This window comes from Nannospalax galili, unplaced genomic scaffold, assembly GCF_000622305.1.
Source record: "Nannospalax galili isolate Female #2095 unplaced genomic scaffold, S.galili_v1.0 scaffold1659, whole genome shotgun sequence".
In the NCBI taxonomy this organism is placed as follows: Eukaryota; Metazoa; Chordata; class Mammalia; order Rodentia; family Spalacidae; genus Nannospalax; species Nannospalax galili.
In genome coordinates, this window is record NW_008342925.1 from 5,583 (window position 1) to 9,697 (window position 4,115).

General features: G+C 49.6%; 1 protein-coding gene across 1 annotated transcript in view; it reads left to right on the forward strand.

Annotated features, from left to right (window-relative positions):
* Positions 1-815: 815 nt before the first annotated feature.
* The window catches only part of LOC103738811 (serine/threonine-protein kinase BRSK2-like), a 24,609-nt gene continuing 21,309 nt past the window's right edge, over positions 816-4,115 (forward strand). Inside the window, 1 exon segment of the mRNA XM_008838974.1 lies at positions 816-971. Coding sequence (XP_008837196.1) covers positions 816-971 — 156 coding nt within the window.

Sequence of the window (4,115 nt, forward strand, 5' to 3'; positions counted from 1 at the left end):
GACCACACATGAGAACAGCACAGGGCCAAGTCCATGGAAAGGTGGGGTGGGGCTAGAGGATGTAAGTAGCCACTTCTCTTCTTCAAAAAGATGAATTTCCCACTGGGGCAGAGGGCTCTTGCAAGTTGAGAAGAAAACAAGCATGCTTATAGGCATGTGCCACTACTCAAGTGGGGAAAGAAGTGGATGGATGCGTGGAAAGATACCCCACGTCTCAAGTAAGCTCACAGAAATGTGTGATGGTCTGAAATTGGAATGATTCTGTGAGCTAGAGATCCTACCGTGGTTACAGCACACCTACATGCTCTGCCCCGGTGTAGCTGAGTGGACAGCACCGTGGCTGAACTTGATGGCAGTGGGCTATGATGGCTAAGGCTGTGGGGTGAGTCACCAGGGCCCTGTGAGCTGATGAATGAGGTGATTGGCAGAGCATGTTGCCCTTTGGGAGTCTGGGGTGGAGGGCTAGGACTGTGGAAGGCTGGAGATAGTCTTGGGCCTGCCCTGCAGAAGTCTTCAGGTAGGGGTTGTGGATAGGAGTGTGTTGGGAGCAGGGTGGCTCTGGACCCAGACTCTGCACTCTGGCTCTTCATTTGGGGGTGTCTTTGGCCTGGGGGAGAGGCTCTGGTGATCTGGGAGAGGGATGACAGCCCACAGAGAACTCAGGCTCCAGGAGGCATCTGGCTTTGCTGCAGTGAGCGAGCACCTTTCCATGGAGCCGTTCTGGTCAGTGAGCAGGGAGCACCTGGGGTGGCCAGAGGCCAGGGAATCTGGAAGGCTTGGGGATTGTGAGGGAAGATGTAGACCCCCAGATGAGGATGGGATCCTTGCTGTCTGGAGTGTGTGTGGTATGTGCTGAGTCCAGCCTCTCTCCCACAGGCCTGGTGAAGCTGGGAATCCATTGTGTCATCTGCCGGAAGGTAGCCATCAAAATGGTCAACCGTGAGAAGCTCAGTGAGTCGGTACTGATGAAGGTGAGGCAGTGGGCTGAGGCAGGAAGACAGTACCTGGAGGGCTGGCCCAGAGTGTCCAGGACTAGCATGGGTGGTTTCTGCTTACGCTCCCTAAAGCCGAGTCCAGGGGCCCTCCGGATTCCTGCCAGAGTAACAAGATGCTACTAGGCCGTTCCACACTCAGGAAAGGTTCCCCTTGCCTTGCCCTGGCTGGCCCAGGAAACAGGCCCACAGTAGACAGTGGAGGTGCTAGGCTAATCTGCTGAAGGAGCTAGCTGGTCCTTAGTTGCCCCGATTAGATTGGGGAGGTGCCCCCTGCCCCGAGACCCATCCCATCAGAACCAGGCTGTTGTGAGGAGGGCAGGACAGCCTCCTGCTGTGGACTCGGAGAAGCCAAGGGACCTGAGGAGCATGACATCTGTGAAAGAAGACAGCAGCTTAAGCGGGGTGTTGGGTGGCTGACCCTGCTTTGGGGGTGAGGCTAGGGGCTAGTGTTGAACTGGGAACACAGAGTGGATAGAACCCATGGCACAAGGGCCTGACGTATGGGGTCGAGACTTGGTACTGTGGGTATTGTACACATGGGCCCACATGGAGGTGAAAGGTTTGGGGACAGGGTGGCCCATGAGAGGCTGGTGCCCACCATATTCTGGTGGTTTCTCACTGCCAGTGTCTGGGGCCAAGTTACGTGTGGGCAAAGCTATACTCCTTGGAGGTGTGGTCATCAGCTCAGAAACAGACTTGGAGGAGGCAGCATGCCCTCTGGGAGAGAGGCAAAATGGTGCCAGGCTGGAGCCAGCTGTGTGTCTACCGTTCCCTGTAGGTACAGCCCCCTACATGCACATGATGCCCCCTGCACATACACGCTGCCCTCTCCATGCACGCTTGGACCACTGCATGTTCATGCTGGACAACGGGCATGCTCATCGACAGCTCTGCCCTGGTCCCCACTCTCAACTTATGCAGAGCCCCTACCCAAGTCATCTGTCCTGGCCTGTGCTCCTCCTTGGCTTCTTGAGGAATAGCAAGGCCCAAACTATAGATGTAGCATCAGAACCCTAAGAGGTGCAGGCAGGCCCCTGCAGGAGAGCCTGCTGATACCTTCCATCAGCTACGCCCTGTCTTAGGTTGACTTTCTCTCAGAAGATCTTACCCGTCTTTGACTACCGGCCTCTGTTAGGGGAGGGAGCACAATCTCCTATCATGCACAGCAGCCTTGACTTACCACAGGATTTCATAAATAACTTTACTGCCACCAGATGAAAACAAAGACAGGAGGAAAAGCATGCCAAGTCCCACTAAACCATAGGACGACAATGGTAAGGTGGCTCTCAACCTTTTTAGAATATCTGCCACTGCTTATAGGGTGGAAATGCGGAGAATTTTTTTTCTATTATCTCTTGGGAATAACACTTTGACATTGGTACAATATCCACTTTGTCCCACAAGCACACAGTCATCTACTTGTACACACCTGAACTTATTATTTTTAACAAAACAAATAGGCAACCCACTTCTCAATCCAAAATAATAAAAATTCATCGCCACTTGCATCATCTGGCATTTTAAAGCAGGCTGAGCAATTAACCAAGAGTCATTCACAGTCACTACTATCTCTTTTTCCTCCCATATCACAGGGTGCAATATTGTGGATGAGGAACATAAGTCCAGTATAACTCAGCCAAGATCATTTGCAGGAACATCATCATCAGCCATGTTTGTGTCATCATTCTTTTCTACTTCTTTTTCTTTGGCGCTCATCCACTGAACCTCACCAGCATCTCCGGCAGCCACCTGGCTCCATCAGCATCCTGTGGAAAAACACAAACATGCCCTCTTCCCCAAATCAATACAGGGTCTGGGCCATTCCATTGTCCAGTTAGAGGATCCTTCCACCTGACTTGGGCGTAGGTATTCTGTGACTGAGGATGCCACATTCTATCTGCCGCAGAGTGGTTGTTTTTATCCAAATTCAAAAAGTTTAAAATGAAAAGAGTATGATGTAAAAAAATTTTGGTATAGCCAGAGCCATTATCTGTTTTTATGATGTTAGGGATCCCAGCTATGGAAAAGCAAGTCAAGCAATGAGTTATAACATTTTTTGTGGCTTCCCCTGTTTGCACAGTAGCCATAATAAAGCCAGAAAATGTATCTATAGTAACATGTACATACCTTTGCCTGCCAAAATCTGCAACATGAGTAATGTCCATTTGCCACAGTTGGTTGGGCTTCAGCCCTCTAGGATTAACCCCATAATGAGGAACAATTTGTGTTTGAGGGCAAGATGAGCATTGTCACACAATTTGTCTTGCAGCTTCCTTAGTAATATGAAATTGTTTTCTCAAACTTTGGCTATTTTGGTGATGAATGGCATGAGAATTTGTAGCTTGCTCTACCTGAGTCAATCCTATAAGCTGAGTGGCTTCATCTGCCAAGGCATTTCCCAAAGCTAGTGGCCCAGGAAGACCACTATGCGCTCTGAGATGTCCTATATAGCAAGGATATTTTCTAGATTTAATACTATTTTGCACTTGTCTTAACAGTAAACAAATCTGAACGTTCCTTGTTTCAATAAAAGGTACTGTTTCAATTTCCTGTAGAGCTCGAGCTACATAATGACTATCTGTATAGAGATTGAAGGGTGTTGAGGTCAGAAGCTGGAACACTGCAGCTACAGTGTGAAGTTCCACTACCTGTGCTGAAGCAGGGGAAGTTTGAAAAGAATAACTTTGCCCAATGCTTCCCTCGTTTACAATGGGGACATCAGCCTGGCTCTTTCTCTGACCTCCTCTCTGCTTATTAGGGCACTGTTTCACTTGATGTCCCAACTGGCCACACCCGAAGCAGCTCCCCCCAGGTCCAGCCACCCGTCCTTTTGACCCTTTTGTTTGTTGAAAAAAATACCTACTGAATAGGCTTTCCCTGCAATGCCGCAGCCATGGCTACTCCTTGGATGTAAGATGGCCCAATATCAGAGCATAATCTTATATAGTCTGATTAATCACCTTTCTTTCTAAAAGGCCTAATAGCAGCTTGACAGGCATTGGCATTCTCAAACGCAGGCTGTTTCACTAGAAGTAAACTGGCTTCGCTGTCCCCCAGCAAGTGACTGGCAGTTTGCAGCAATCGAGCCACGAAATCCTGTTATGGCTCATCCGGACCATG